Source organism: Echiichthys vipera (assembly GCF_963691815.1).
Source record: "Echiichthys vipera genome assembly, chromosome: 9".
NCBI lineage: Eukaryota > Metazoa > Chordata > Actinopteri > Perciformes > Trachinidae > Echiichthys > Echiichthys vipera.
The window spans coordinates 2,274,587-2,289,586 of NC_139834.1; the positions used below are offsets into that span (position 1 = coordinate 2,274,587).

The following is a 15,000-nucleotide window of genomic DNA, read 5'->3' on the forward strand; positions in this document are numbered from 1 at the left end:
TATTATGAATTGAATTTAAAAACATTGCAAATTGAAAACGCACAGTGCTGCGATCACACTGCGTGCAACAGACGCCATGAAATAGCAAGAAACGCAAGCAATGTGCTGCTGGATCCTATTTGGATCATTGTGCCAATCGTGCGTTTGGAGCGTCAAGGCAGTTAGGTAGCAGTCGGCGGCGGCTAGCTGTCTGCACAAGTGCTGTTGTGCTAAATGTGAGGTGATGCTAGTGCTAACCAGAGATCTGAATCAGTCAGGTCTGTTTCTAACTGAACTCTCTCAGCATCAAAGTCACGGCTCCACACTTTTAAAGAGCGCTGATGCTGCGTTTCTTCTGAGGGGAACTATTTTCTACAGTGGTGACGTCGGGGAGCTCCTTCAGTGCGACTCACAACAAATCTCCCGTTTAGCGTTAACGTTTGCTTTGTCATAATTCATAATTTTATAGCTACTACAGTGTTTTGCTGTATTAAGCATCATTTCCTGCACAAACACAACCATCGGGACAAACTTTTACCCATTTACCCCCAAAATGAAGCCACCAGGGGGAGATTTTAGCGCGTTTGGAGAGTTTACAGCCCTGATTACACACAATCTAAGTGAATGATTTGTTCCGGTGAAAACGTTACACACAGCCACTTAAGTGTTATTACGTTCACACAGTTTGGATGAATTCTGTGTTTGCAAACCAAATGAAAGACTGTGAACTATAGCAGCAGGACCTTCAGCAGTTACAGTGACACTGAAAGTAACCGTCACAGCGGTGAGATGTGTTCTGACCTGCTGTCGTTGTACAGAGCCTCCTTCTCTCCCTGCAGACGCTGGAAACTGCAAAAACACAAACAAGCATCATGAGACTGTCCTTCATCACTTTGACTCGTGTTCGCCCTCTGGAGGACGTCGACTGCAGCTTCAGCTCACGGATCTGTGTCTCCACAGTCGGACAGTTTCCAGCTAAACTGATCAAACTTCTGTTTCACCTACAAATATACTAAGGGCGCACTCCCACTGTGCCTCCGTACCGTGCCCGAGCACGTTCCACGGCTAAAGTCTGGTTCCTTTGACCAGTGTGAGTGCAACCGTACCACGTCTAGGAGCGGCACGCTTGCCGTCCACGGCCCGTTTGGGGAGAGGTGGGCTTTAGTAAAGCACGTTTGCACGTGTACGAGCACGAGCGTGCGCACGTGTACGTGTACACAAAAACTCCGAGGTCTAAGGAAAGATCTGGAAACAAAGCCACGCATCGCCATAACGTCATCAATGCGTGTGACGTGTTACGGCGTGATGACGTATAGGCAGCAAGAAGCATTCTCCGAGGCCCAGGTAGTGTGAGTACAAACGGGCCTGGAGGGGGGGGACAAGGACCCTAAAGCACGGGGCACGGGACGGAGGCACAGTGGGAGGGCGCTCTTAGTCTTTTACCGCTCTTTGACAGCAACCGGAAATGTTAAGGTGGACTGTTTTCTTTATTTAGCGCACGAGTTGACGCCTTAAATTTCTAAATGAAGACAGATTATTCGTTGTGCCTGAGTGTCCTGATTATACTGTTGTGTCTCTGAGGTGATGACCCTGACACTGATATGTGTCTCACCTGTCTTGCTTCTTCTTTAACTTGTCCGTCAGCTGTTGGACAAACAGAAACACAGTCGGTTTGATTTCAGATGACATGATTTCACTTCATCAGTCTCTCGTCCTGTGAGTGTGGAAACATTTACCTTTGTTAGCTCGTCCTGCAGTTTGGTGATTTCAGCCTGTTTGGACGCCTGAAGACAAACAGGAAACAGGTATTACACACACACACACACACACACACACATATGTATATATATACAGCTCATGTGGACACATTAAATATCAGCACAGTGAACTCCACATTGACACAGACTGGAGGAAGCCGGTCTTTGATCAACGTTAATATTTATTAATGTTCATTAAAGACAATAAAAACTAAACTCTCACACCGTCTAACTCGCAAAAAGACATTTACTTGTGACGGTGAACAGCTGATACCACAAAACTCAGAACGCTGTAAACCCAAATACAAGACGTTTTGACTTGTGTGGTTTTGGGTTTGCGGTTCAGACCGCAGACGACAGACGCGATAGAAGCAGCGCGATGACGCACAACGTCAATCTACCAATGTGCTTTTAAGACAGGTGGGCCGTTACTTACGTTTGCGACACAATAGACGCGAAACCTTTCAACATTTGTGTCCAGTACGCGATAAAAATACGGGAACTTTTCGGCCGCATTGCGTGAAAAAATGTTGATATCTGCGGGTTCGCATCATCATTGCGTGGATGATGCGTTTGGCACATGCGGTGCGATGGTTCAAGAATTACCAAGCAGCGCGTTTCTCACTTTTCTTTTCTATCGCAGCCGGTCTGAGCGAGGCAGAGGTCGGCGTGTAATCCAAAACGTTTTAACTGGGATTGTGTTTCAACAAATGTGCAGGAAAATCAGTTTGTGTGTGTGTGTGTGTGTGTGTGTCTTCGTGTCTGTGTGTGTGTATATGTATGTATGTGCGTGTATGTGTGTGTGTGTGTGTGTGTGTGTATGTGTGTGTGCGTATGTATGTGTGTGTGTGCGTCTGTGTGTGTGTCTGTGTGTCTGTGTGTGCCTGTCTCTGTGTGTGTGTGTGTGTGTGTGTGTGTGTGTGTGTGTGTGTGTGTGTGTGTCTGTGTGTACCTGTCTCTGTGTCTGTGTGTGTGTGTGTGTCTGCGTGTGTGCGTGCGTGCCTGTCTCTGTGTGTGTGGCTGTGCGTGCGTGCGTGTGTGCCTGTCTCTGTGTGTGCGTGTGTGCGTGTGTGTGTGTGTGTGTGTGTGTGTGTGCGTGCATGTCTGTGTCTGTGTGAGTGTGTGTATGCGTGCGTGCATGCGTGTGTCTGTGTCTCTGTGTGTGTGTGTGTCTGTGTGTGCGTGCGTGCGTGTGTGTCTGTCTCTGTGTGCGTGTGTGTGTGCGTGTGTGTGCATGCGTGTGTGTGTGCGTGCGTACCTCCAGGCTGTGGCTCTGCTCCCTCAGCAGCCTCTTCTCCTCCTGCTCCGTGGTCAGGGCCATCTCCAGCTCTGGTCCAAAGCAGTGAGTTATTGGACAGAGAGCAGCCGACCAGCCTAGCGCTGCCTGCTTAGCTACAATCTTCTCTACGCTCTTCTCTGACAGGCCTAAAGGGGGCGCCGCACACAGCAGGGGCAGTCTGTTAGGCCAGACACACACGGCACCAGCCCGAGTCCAACAGCGTCCGTGGGGCGTTCACCGGCGGCGTGTTTATCACCTGAACACGTTTGTACGTTGGCTTCACGCTCCTCTTTACTCCGACGTCACGCTCCGATGCGTCCGATGAGGCAAACGAACACGGAGGCGGAGCTGCAGCCGCGTTTAAAGGACCGCCGATTCCTGATTTTACTGCTTCACAACAAAAGCTTCTAAAATGACATTAAAAGCTTTTATTGTGAAGGATTTATAGGATGTTGAATGTGTTTTTTTAGCAGAACTGCTGAGACGTGCGTCTTCGGAATGACGTCTTATCCACGCGCAAATGTGCCCGACCGGACCGACAGTCCTCAGCCACAGCGCCGGAGAACTCCCTGACGTGACAGAAGTGATTTTTAATAATATCTTTGTTCACACACCGCCCTCAGAAACCAATATCCAGCCCCCCCCCATTATATTAGCAGGGCTGCACCCCCCCCAAACAGCACCCCCCCGCCCCCTTGAACGTCAAGTAACCTTTATTTAATAGTGTTTAGTGAGCAGTGTCTGATCCAACAGGAGTCGTTTCTGGATCCTTTCACTAAACAAACTAAACAGCCTCCTGTTTTTATCGGAGTGTAAATTCTGTCTCTACACGCTCGCGTGTTTCCATGACAACAGGCAGGAAATAATGTTTTCTCCTGTTTTTTATCGGGGTGTAAATTCTGTCTCTACACGGTCACGTGTTTCCATGACAACAGGCAGGAAATAATGTTTTCTCCTGTTTTTTATCGGGGTGTAAATTCTGTCTCTACACGGTCACGTGTTTCCATGACAACAGGCAACAAATGATGTTTTCTCCTGTTTTTATTGGAGTATAAATTCTGTCTCTTCACGCTCGCGTGTTTCCATGACAACAGGCAAGAAATTATGTTTTCTCCTGTTTTAATCGGAGTGTAAATTCTGTCTCTACACGGTCGCGTGTTTCCATGACAACAGGCAGGAAAGGATGTTTTCTCCTTTTTCTATCGGAATGTAAATTCTGTCTCTACACGGTCGCGTGTTTCCATGACAACAGGCAGGAAAGGATGTTTTCTCCTGTTTTTATCGGAGTGTAAATTCTGTCTGTACACGCTCGCGTGTTTCCAACTCTCAGTAGTAAAAATAAAGTATTAAAGGATAAAGTGGGAATGAGCTCATTGTGAACTGCGTCATGATTCTGTTCAGAGTTTCACATTTTTAATAAATAAAATTAAAGTTTCTCACCATGAATCTGTTTCTCTGTGCGTTCAAGTTGAGCCTCCGTCTACACACACAGACACACACACACACACACAGACAAACAGACACACACACACACACACACGCACAGACAAACACACACACACACACACACACACCGGACACACATACAGATCATTTTTTTGTTATTCTTTAATTATCATTTTAATAATAATATTGATTATTTCCTATTTCTGTGATGGAATTAAAAATGTGCTGTGTCGCCTGAAGACTAAAAAATTCAGTTTAAAGACCGTGAAGGAGTGGAGGAGACTTAACGGTCTCCTTTAGTCGTCTAAACTTAACCGTCTCCTTTAGTCGTCTAAACTTAACCGTCTCCTTTAGTCGTCTAAACTTAACCGTCTCCTTTAGTCGTCTAAACTTAACCGTCTCCTTTAGTCGTCTAAACTTAACCGTCTCCTTTAGTCGTCTAAACTTAACCGTCTCCTTTAGTCGTCTAAACTTAACCGTCTCCTTTAGTCGACTAAACTTAACCGTCACCTTTAGTCGTCTAAACTTAACTGTCTCCTTTAGTCGTCTAAACTTAACCGTCTCCTTTAGTCGTCTAAACTTAACCGTCACCTTTAGTCGTCTAAACTTAACTGTCTCCTTTAGTCGTCTAAACTTAACCGTCTCCTTTAGTCGTCTAAACTTAACCGTCACCTTTTGTCTTCTAAACTTAACCGTCTCCTTTAGTCGTCTAAACTTAACCGTCTCCTTTAGTGTCTAAACTTAACCGTCTCCTTTAGTCGTCTAAACTTAACCGTCACCTTTAGTCGTCTAAACTTAACCGTCACCTTTAGTCGTCTAAACTTAACCGTCTCCTTTAGTCGTCTAAACTTAACCGTCTCCTTTAGTCCTTTAAAAAATATTTGATTTACTGCTAAAACTTAACGAGCAGCGTGTGAATCTGTCCGTCACCTGTTCCAGCCTCTCATTGGTTCCCTCTGCTGCAGGCTCCTCCCCTCTCCCTGTGACATCAGAGACTCCGTTGGCGCTGGCCGACCCGCCGGTCTCCGTGGCAGCGCTCTGGTTGCCCTGGGCGACGGCGTGTCTCTGCAGCTCCCTGTCGTGGTGCTCCTGGAGCGCTGCGGGCGGAGTCACGCCGTTTATTTACACGTTTATTTTTACGACGTGTTTAAAAAGTGAACGGCGAGGGCGACGCACCTTTCATCTTCTTCTGCAGGGTGCAGTTCTCAGCCTGCAGGCGCAGCAGCTCGCCGTCCACGGGGCTGGAGGTGGCGTTGGGCGAGGGGCCGGACGCACAGGCGGCTCCTCCGTCCTTCAGGCCCTGGTTCTCCTGCTCCAGCTGCTCGATCTGCGTACACAACTGGAGACACACACAACAATCAGACACACACACACACACACAAAGAGACACGCACACAACTGGAGACACACACAACAATCAGACACACACACACACAGAGACACACAGACACACACACACACACACACAACTGGAGACACACACAACAATCAGACACACACACACACACAGGCGCACACACACAACAATCAGACACACGCACACACACACACAACTGGAGACACACACAACAATCAGACACACACACACATAACAATCAGACACACACACACACAACTGGAGACACACGACAACAATCAGACACACACACACACACACACAACTGGAGACACACACAACAATCAGACACACACACACACACAACTGGAGACACACAACAACAATCAGACACACACACACAACTGGAGACACACGACAACAATCAGACACACACACAGACACACAACTGGAGACACACACAACAATCAGACACACACACACACACAACTGGAGACACGACAACAATCAGACACACACACACACAGACACACACACAGACACACACAACTGGAGACACACAACAACAATCAGACACACACACACACACACACACACACACACACACACACACACACACACACACACACACACACACACACACACACACACACACACACACACACACACACACACACACACACACACACACACACACACACACACACACACACACACACACACACACACACACACCTTGGAGAGCTCGGTCATCAGCGTGCTGTTCTGGAGTCTGAAGTCTTCCTCCTGACTGTGGAGTTTCCCCTGAAGCATCTCGTTCTCACTGAGCAGCGCCTCCACCTCCTGCACCACAACACAACTTTTATAAATCACTGTTCAGAACTCACGACACACGCGCACAACTCAGGTTTAACAAACACACTTATTTAATGTCTAAGAACAATTTTTATCCAAACATTAAAACAGTGCTTAACGCCGCAAATACGTTTACCGTAATTCCCTTTACCTATGATGGAACGTGATGCTCAGGGTCTCTGCAGTCTACGGTTTTATGTTTTGTGTCTTTAAGCTGCTACGGTGTGTGTGTGTGTGTGTGTGTGTGTGTGTGTGTGTGTGTGTGTGTGTGTGTGTGTGTGTGTCTATGTGTGTGTGTGTGTGTGTATGTCTATGTGTGTGTGTGTGTGTGTATGTCTATGTGTGTGTGTGTGTGTGTGTATTTGTGTGTATGTGTGTGTATGTGTGTGTGTGACAGTGTCTGTGGGAGTGTGTGTGTGTCTATGTGTGTGTGTGTGTGTGTGTCTATGTCTGTGTGTGTGTCTATGTGTGTGTGTGTGTGTGTGTGTCTGTGTGTGTCTATGTGTGTGTGTGTGTGTGTGTGTGTGTGTGTGTGTGTGTGTGTGTGCGTGTTTGTATGTCTATGTGTGTGTGTGACAGTGTCTGTGTGAGTGTGTGTCTGTGCATGTGTCTGTCTGTGTGTGTGTGTCTATGTCTATGTGTGTCTATGTGTGTGTGTGTGTGTCTATGTCTATGTGTGTGTGTGTGTGTGTCTATGTGTGAGTGAGAGTGTGTGTGTCTGTGTGTGACAGTGTCTGTGGGAGTGTGTGTGTATCTGTGTGTGTGTTTGTGTGTGACTGTGTGTGTGTCTGTCTGTCTGTCTGTATGCGTGTGTGTGTGTGTGTGTGTGTGTGTGTGTGTGTGTGTGTGTGTGTGTGTGTGTGTGTGTGTGTGTGTGTCTGTATGCGTGTGTGTCTTTTCTTTTTGATGCTTTTAAAGTTGAATTATTTCTGCACTTTAAAGGAAAGTTCAGTAAATGTCGTTTTTCTGGAACAATGACAAAGAAAATTCTATTCTATTCTTTTATTCTTAATGCTGCAACAAAAGATGTGAAAGATAAAGTCAATTATATATATTTTATTATTATTATTAGATATAAAGCGTTGATAAGTATGCGGGCCAAGTATAAAAAAAAGAAGAATTACGGACACGGGGGAGAGGTAATATTTTAAGATAAAAGTTGCAGGTTTATGAGATGTGTGACCCTCGTCCCCAGGTCCGTATTTGTTGCCAAACCTCGCCCTAACACGCCGTCGCTGACATAAATGATGAGAATGAGTGACGTGTGATGAGTGACGCAGGTGTGAACAGACTCACCTGAGCTTTCTTGCTCTTGTTCAACGCCTGAAGAAACAAAGGAAGGATTCAAATGAACAACAGTGAAATCTGCGTCAACGTCTGAAAGCTCTTTATTATTTCCACTTATTCTGACAGTGAAACAAATGTTTTTAATAGGAATATGAATCTTTTACAATAATATTAATAATAATACTAATAAAGTATTTGTTACCTTCTGTGCTTTGATGAAATCTCTTTCCAGAACCACATTTTTCTGACGGACGGCGTTCAGCTCTGAAACACACACATCATATAAACATAAACTCAGTTATTGATCATTAACCGTTAATTAACAGAGTTCACAGGCTCTGAATCAGCTGTTTGAACAGAAATATGAAACGATGAAGATGAGAAACGACACATTTCTTCATCAGTGAGGAAGAGTTTTACCTGCAGAGTTCTTCCTGAGATCATCGGACAGCTGGTAGTTCTGAGTGCGGAGCTCCAACAGCTGAGCCTGCACACACACACACACACACACACACACACGCGCACACACACACACACACACGCACAGACACACACACACACACACACACACATACACATACACACACACACACACACACACGCACACACGCACACACGCACACACACGCACACGTACACACACACACACACAGACAGACAGACAGACAGGCAGACACACACACAGATCAATTAATGCTTGATTTAACATCACAAACTGCTTTATTACTTTAAATACTTTTACTTTAAATACTTTAACCTTAAACACTTTTACTTTAAATACTTTAACCTTAAACACTTTTACTTTAAACACTTTAACCTTAAATATTTAACTACATGTTGCAGATCACACACTTTTCCTTCACTCAGGATTTTAAAGCAGTTTATTAAAATAATGCAGAATATTCAGAGTTACAAGAACTTTGTTTATCATATCATCATCATATTTACATTAAACAACAGCTGTGTGTGTGTGTGTGTGTGTGTGTGTGTGTGTGTGTGTGTGTGTGTGTGTGTGTGTGTGTGTGTGTGTGTGTGTGTCTCAGACCCCATGACACTGTCAGGAGGATGCTAACATGCTAGCTAACTGATCAAAATAAGTGTTAGCTTGAGGAAAGAAGCAGAAGCTAAGCTAAGTGAGCTAACAGACCGTCGCGAGCTGTTTATTAAAGATTTACTAATTAATAATAAGCGGGTTCTTTAATTTAATCAACCCTGACACGTTATTATAATTAATAATAAATAATAACGGGAGTCCAACACAAGCCGCAGAGCTAACGGTTAACTCCGGCTAACGGTTAGCGGTTGGCTGTTAGCATGAGCGAGCTAACGTCCCTGACAGCGATGCCGCAGCAGCGACAGGTGTGTGTTCTCGCAGCCGACACAAACAACACCTGTCCCGGTGATTTTCTCACCTGCATCCGATGGAACTCCTCCTCTGACAGAGCCTGCGACATGTTCACCTGTGCACCTGCGCTGCGAGCTAACAGGCTAAAGCTAACGGAGCAGAGCTGCCAAAGATTCTCTAGGGAGGAGACGAGACAGACGTCTCACTCCGACGCTGTTTCCAGGGACCGAGACATGCAGGAACAAACGGGACTCAAGACTCAATCAATACATAAATACATTTATTATTTATTTATTTATTTATTTATTTATCTATTTATTTATTTATTTATTTATTAATTAAGACTTGAGTCATGTTTATAACAGAGGTCTCACTCCGACGCTGTTTCCAGGGACCGAGACATGCAGGAATAAACGGGACTGAAGACTCAATCAATAAATAAATACATTTATTATTTATTTATTTATTTATTTATCTATTTATACATCTATGTATTTATTTATTGAGACTTGAGTCATGTTTAGTCTATAACAGACGTCTCACTCCGACGCTGTTTCCAGGGACCGAGATATGCAGGAACAAACGGGACTCAATCAATACATTAACACACTTATTTACTTATTTATTCATCTATTTAGACATCTATTTATTTATTTATTTATGTATGTATTTATTAAGACTTGAGTCATGTTTATAACAGACGTCTCACTCTGACGCTGTTTCCAGGGACCGAGATATGCAGGAACAAACGGGACTGAAGTCTCAATCAATACATACAATACACTTATTATTTATTTATCTATTTATTTATTTATTCATGTAATACATTAATACACTTATTTATTTATATATTTTATCTATTTATACATCTATTTATTTATTTATTAAGACTTGAGTCATGTTTATAACAGACGTCTCACTCTGATGCTGTTTCCAGGAACCGAGACCTGGAGGAATAAACATGACTCAAGACTCAATCAATAAATAAATACACTTATTATTTATATATTTATTTATCTATTTATTTATTTATTTATTTATTAATTAAGACTTGAGTCATGTTTATAACAGAGGTCTCACTCCGACGCTGTTTCCAGGGACCGAGACATGCAGAAATAAACATGACTGAAGTCTCAATCAATACATATATACACTTATTATTTATTTATTTATTTATTTATCTATTTATTTATTCATTCATTTATTTATTTATTAAGACTTGAGTCATGTTTATAACAGACGTCTCACTCCGACGCTGTTTCCAGGGACCGAGACATGCAGGAACAAACGGGACTGAAGTCTCAATCAATACATAAATACAAGTTTTATTTATTTATATTAGTTATTCATCTATTTATTTATGTATTCATGTAATACAGAAATACACTCATTTATGTATTTATTTATTTGATTTATTGATTTATTTATTTATTTATTTATGTAGTACAGAAATACACTAATTCATTTATTTATTTATTCATTCATTCTTTTCTTTATATATATATATATATATATGTATATATATGTATATATATATATATGTATCTATTCATTTATATAATGGATTCATTCATTCATTTATTTTTATTATTTTATTTATTTATTTTTATTTATTTATTTATTTATTCATTCATTTTTTAAATTAACTTATTTATTTATTTATTTATTTATTCATTCATTTTTTTAAATTAATTTATTTATTTATTTATTCATGTAACACATAAATACATTTATTTCTTTTATGTATTTATTGAGACTTGAGTCATGTTTATAACAGAGGTCTCACTCTGACGCTGTTTCCAGGGACCGAGACCTGCAGGAACAAACGGGACTCAAGTCTCAATCAATACATGAATACACTTATTTATGTATTTTTATTTATTTATTTATTTATTCATTCATTCATTTCTTTTTTTATTTATATATGTATCTATTCATTTATTTAATTGATTGATTTATTAATTTATTTTTATTATTTTATTGATATATTTTTATTTATTTATTCATTTTTATTTATTGATTTATTCATTCATTTTTTAATTAATTAATTTATTTATTTATTTATTCGTGTAACATATAAATACATTTATTTATTTTATGTATTTATTGAGACTTGAGTCATGTTTATAACAGAGGTCTCACTCTGACGCTGTTTCCAGGGACCGAGATATGGAGTCACTAAACATGACTCGAGAGAGGGTGAGAGAGAGAGGGAGGAAGAGAGAGAGAGAGAGAGAGAGAGAAAGAGGGAGAGAGAGAGAGAGAGAGAAAGAGGGAGAGAGAGGGAGAGAGAGAGAGAGAGAGAGAGAGAAAGAGAGGGAGGGAGGAAGAGAGAGAGAGAGAGAGAGAGAAAGAGGGAGAGAGAGGGAGAGAGAGAGAGAGAGAGAGAGAAAGAGAGGGAGGGAGGAAGAGAGAGAGAGAGAGAGAGGGAGAGAGGAAGAGAGAGAGAGGGAGAGAGAGAGAGAGAGAGAGAGAGAGAGTGTGTGTGTGTGCGTGTCTGTTAGAGAGGGAGGTGCTCTGTTATCTAGAGTTCAATTATTAACTGGCGGGGTTTAAATATAGATGCAGACGCAGAGAGGTTTGTCCTCTCAGACACACACACACACACACACAGGCAGACCCACACACACACACACACACACACACACACACACACACACACACACACACACACACACACACACACACACACACACACAGCCTCAGGTGTTGCAGGTTGTTGGTCGACACATGGAGCTGCTGTCGTCGTTAGTGTCGTCTCTGAAGACTGTGGACCCTCTGACTCTGGACCACGAGTTCAACGTGAGTGTGTGTGTGTGTGTGTGTGTGTGTGTATGTTTGTGTGTATGTGTGTGTGTGTGTGTGTGTGTGTGTGTGTGCGTGTGTGGGTGTGTGTGTAAACAAACGTAACTGTCAGCTTGTTTCAGTCACTTTCCCAGAGTCTCTTTGTAGTTGTTTTGTATCTCTTTGAAGGTGTTTTGTGTCTCTTTGTGGTTGTTTCGTGTCTATTTGTAGTTGTTTTGTGTCTCTTTGAAGGTGTTTTGTGTCTCTTTGTGGTTGTTTTGTGTCTCTTTGTGGTTGTTTTGTGTCTCTTTGTAGTTGTTTTGTGTCTCTTTGTAGTTGTTTCGTGTCTATTTGCAGTTGTTTTGTGTCTCTTTGAAGGTGTTTTGTGTCTCTTTGTGGTTGTTTTGTGTCTCTTTGTGGTTGTTTTGTGTCACTTTGAAGTTGTTTTGTGTCTCTTTGAAGTTGTTTTGTATCTCTTTGAAGGTGTTTTGTGTCTCTTTGTGGTTGTTTCGTGTCTATTTGTAGTTGTTTTGTGTCTCTTTGAAGGTGTTTTGTGTCTCTTTGTGGTTGTTTTGTGTCTCTTTGTGGTTGTTTTGTGTCTCTTTGTAGTAGTTTTGTGTCTCTTTGTAGTTGTTTCGTGTCTATTTGTAGTTGTTTTGTGTCTCTTTGAAGGTGTTTTGTGTCTCTTTGTGGTTGTTTTGTGTCTCTTTGTGGTTGTTTTGTGTCACTTTGAAGTTGTTTTGTGTCTCTTTGAAGTTGTTTTGTGTCTCTTTGTAGTTGTTTTGTGTCTCTTTGTGGTTGTTTTGTGTCTCTTTGTAGTTGTTTTGTGTCTCTTTGTAGTTGTTTTGTGTCTCTTTGTAGTTGTGTCACTTTGAAGTTGTTTTGTGTCTTTGTTGTCATTTTGTGTCTCTTTGAGGGTGTTTTGTGTCTCTTTGTAGTTGTTTTGTGTCTCTTTGAAGGTGTTTTGTGTCTCTTTGTAGTTGTTTTGTGTCTCTTTGAAGGTGTTTTGTGCCTCTTTATAGTTGTTTTGTTTCTCTTTGAAGTTGCTTTGTGTCTCTTTGAAGGTGTTTAGTGTCTCTTTGTAGTTGTTTTGTGTCTCTTTGAAGGTGTTTTGTGTCTCTTTGTAGTTGTTTTGTGACTCTTTGAAGTTTTTTGTGTCTCTTTGTGGTTGTTTTGTGTCACTTTGAGGTTTTTCTGTGTCTCTTTTTAAAGTTGTTTTGTGTCTCTTTGTGGTTGTTTTGTGTCTCTTTTAAAAGTTGTTTTGTGTCTCTTTGTGGTTGTTTTGTGTTTATTTGTAGTTGTTTTTTGTCTCTTTGTAGTTGTTTTGTGTCTCTTTATAGTTGTTTTGTTTCTCTTTGTAGTTGTTTTGTGTCTCTTTGAAGTTGCTTTGTGTCTCTTTGAAGGTGTTTTGTGTCTCTTTGTAGTTGTTTTGTGTCTCTTTGAAGGTGTTTTGTGTCTCTTTGTGGTTGTTTTGTGTGTCTTTGTAGTTGTTTTGTGTCTGGTCCAGACTCGTGGTTTCAGGAGCTGAACATGAAGTGAGAAACGCTTGAGTTTAGTTTCTGTATGTCACACACTCTCTGATCATACACACTTCTGTATGTTGTACAGTTCATCACAGACACACACAGACACAAACACACACACAGACACACACACACACACTGTTGGTGATAAGTCTCTTGCTTTCCTGGAAAAACAATCCCTGCATGTGGTCGTGTATCTGTCCCTGATCTCTTTATTCAAACGAGCTGCAGCCAATAAAGTGGCAGAGCTGTGTGACGTCAGGCTGCCGGGACTCAAACATGCAACACTTCACAACTTCATCCTCTCAACACCGCTCTGTGGTCGCAGTGAGAAGCAGAAATAACCTGCAGCGTCGTGCGTGTTCCTGTCTCACTGTCAGAGAGAATCTGTTACGTGCAGAAACCTCTCTGAGTCCACGATGGTCCCCCCGTGGACCAGGTCCGTCCGTCCAGCTGTGGTGAGGACTGTGACGTCACCTCAACTTTACTCCTGTGATGTTTTGGAGAGGACGGAGAAAACCAGAACTATGTGACTGGACAGATTCACCAGCGTTCATTAGTCTGGAACCCCTCACTTCATTTTCATTTTCAACCATGCAGAGCTAAAAATGAAGCAACTAGATAGATCTACGACCAATCACAGCAACCAAACCTGACCTACGACCAATCACAGCAACCAAACGTGACCTACGACCAATCACAACAACCACACGTGACCTACGACCAATCACAACAACCACACGTGACCTACGACCAATCACAGCAACCAAACCTGACCTACGACCAATCACAGCAACCAAACGTGACCTACGACCAATCACAGCAACCAAACCTGACCTACGACCAATCACAGCAACCAAACGTGACCTACGACCAATCACAGCAACCAAACCTGACCTACGACCAATCACAGCAACTAAACGTGACCTACGACCAATCACAGCAACCAAACGTGACCTACGACCAATCACAGCAACCAAACGTGACCTACGACCAATCACAGCAACCAAACATGACCTACGACCAATCACAGCAACCAAACGTGATCTACGACCAATCACAGCAACCAAACGTGACCTACGACCAATCACAGCAACCAAACGTGACCTACGACCAATCACAGCAACCAAACGTGACCTACGACCAATCACAGCAACCAAACATGACCTACGACCAATCACAGCAACCAAACGTGATCTACGACCAATCACAGCAACCAAACGTGACCTACGACCAATCACAGCAACTAAGCGTGACCTACGACCAATCAGAGTAACAAAAACATGACCTACGACCAATCAGAGCACTGAAACTAAGTATCGCTTAAATGGCGTTCATTTATTCTGAAATCTTTTCTGCAGGTTGTCAGTTGAAGCGCCTGAGTCACCTGACACCTGACACCTGACAGA

At 42.5% G+C, this 15,000-nt stretch overlaps 2 protein-coding genes across 2 annotated transcripts in view; one reads left to right on the top strand and one right to left on the bottom strand.

Annotated features, from left to right (window-relative positions):
* The window catches only part of gripap1 (GRIP1 associated protein 1), a 40,437-nt gene extending 30,983 nt beyond the window's left edge, over positions 1-9,454 (bottom strand). The window contains 12 exon segments of the mRNA XM_083919353.1: positions 781-828; positions 1,592-1,623; positions 1,716-1,763; positions 2,995-3,161; positions 4,456-4,495; positions 5,392-5,558; positions 5,638-5,800; positions 6,533-6,640; positions 7,949-7,975; positions 8,142-8,203; positions 8,360-8,426; positions 9,352-9,454. Of these exon segments, the coding sequence (XP_083775479.1) occupies positions 781-828; positions 1,592-1,623; positions 1,716-1,763; positions 2,995-3,161; positions 4,456-4,495; positions 5,392-5,558; positions 5,638-5,800; positions 6,533-6,640; positions 7,949-7,975; positions 8,142-8,203; positions 8,360-8,426; positions 9,352-9,393 (971 nt within the window). The 5' untranslated portion in view covers positions 9,394-9,454.
* A 2,543-nt stretch (positions 9,455-11,997) lies between these two features.
* Positions 11,998-15,000, top strand: part of ptpn18 (protein tyrosine phosphatase non-receptor type 18) — a 20,158-nt gene continuing 17,155 nt past the window's right edge. The window contains 1 exon segment of the mRNA XM_083920302.1: positions 11,998-12,086. Coding sequence (XP_083776428.1) covers positions 12,015-12,086 — 72 coding nt within the window. The 5' untranslated portion in view covers positions 11,998-12,014.